Below are 1,277 nucleotides of genomic sequence, written 5' to 3' on the forward strand. Positions count from 1 at the left end.
AGTAGCAGTCAAAAACTAAATGCTGTGTGTTGGAGGGGCGGTGGGGAGGAGGGAGGGGGCAGGACAGACCTGCCGAGGGGCAGGAGGCCTGCCGAGCGTGGGTACTGTGCCCGGGTCATGGGCATTAGCGCCCCCATCTACTGTCGAGGAAGCGGAGGCCCAGAGAGGGAGACTTACATGTAAACAAACACACATGTGGCCTGGGAACACCGAGCCCCAGCCCTCGGCCTTTCTGACACCGCCCAGCAGAGCAGAGAGGGTGCCCTGGAGGCCCCCCCGGGGTGAGGAGGGCAGGGCTGGGGGCCCCTGGGTCCCATGGGGCGCGCTCACCAGAACACGTGGTCTTTGGTCGCTCGCTCCTGCAGAAGGGTCCACTTCCTCCCCAGGTCAGACGACACGTAGAGCTTTAGGGCAGAAGGAGCAGAGAGGGAGGTCTGGTTATGACCGAGGAGCGAGCCTCTTCCCAGAGGCCCGTGTGCCCTGGACGTGGAGCACCCCATGGAGGCGGGTCAGGGGAGTGGGGAGGGCAGGCCCTGCAGACCAGTCTCCAAGAGGCAGAAGGTCTGGTGGGAACTCCACACCCGGCCGTTCTTGACCCCAGGCCACTGGGAGGACCCTAGAGACGGCGGGTGTGGTGTGTGGCAGAGGTCCTGGGCGCAGTGTGTCTGGGTGCAGGCACATGGGAGGGACCTGAACGTCCCTTTAAGCTCTCCTGGCGGGTGGGCGCTGGGGAGGAGGGGCAGGAAGGGAGGGCCGGTCAGTGCAGCAACAGCAGCGCCCCCTCTGCAGGCTGGCTGGGGCCTTGACCGCCGCAGTGACCCAGGGCCTGCGCTTAGTGTTCATGTTCTGCAATCACTGACTCCAAAGACCCAATCCTTTCAACTTTGAACTTGAGGTTTCGTGAGTGAAGCCAGGTGGAACAATGAGCTGACGTGGGGCTCGGGGTCCCTGGGGGGAGTGTCGGGCCCACCATTCTCCTGGACAGAGCTGCCCGGGGCGAGGCGGAGACCACAGGAGCCAGCACCCCATGCCCGCCTGGTGCCTCGATCCTGATCCGTCCTGGGTCCACCCACACTGTCAGTCTGGGTGCCTGGACCTCTTTGCCCCCTTGCCAACAGTGGCCCTGAACGCTGCAGATCCCATGACTGCCTGGGAGAGAAACTTCTGGAAAACGTCCCTTCTGTAATTCCCACAGCCGCAGAAAAGCAGACAAGCTCCTGCACGAGTGCTTCCTCCTTGCCAAGAGCATCTCCAAACCTCCTAACCCCGGGGACTCG

General features: G+C 63.6%; 1 protein-coding gene across 1 annotated transcript in view; it reads right to left on the reverse strand.

Annotated features, from left to right (window-relative positions):
* The window catches only part of SORCS2 (sortilin-related VPS10 domain containing receptor 2), a 65,941-nt gene that overhangs the window by 56,902 nt on the left and 7,762 nt on the right, over window positions 1-1,277 (reverse strand). The window contains exons 3-4 of the mRNA XM_010854543.1: window positions 582-665; window positions 331-404 (exon numbers count right to left, since the gene is read on the reverse strand). Coding sequence (XP_010852845.1) covers window positions 331-404; window positions 582-665 — 158 coding nt within the window. The remainder of the gene's footprint in view (window positions 1-330; window positions 405-581; window positions 666-1,277) is intronic.

Source organism: Bison bison, unplaced genomic scaffold, assembly GCF_000754665.1.
Source record: "Bison bison bison isolate TAMUID 2011002044 unplaced genomic scaffold, Bison_UMD1.0 scf7180017864342, whole genome shotgun sequence".
Classification (NCBI taxonomy): domain Eukaryota; kingdom Metazoa; phylum Chordata; class Mammalia; order Artiodactyla; family Bovidae; genus Bison; species Bison bison.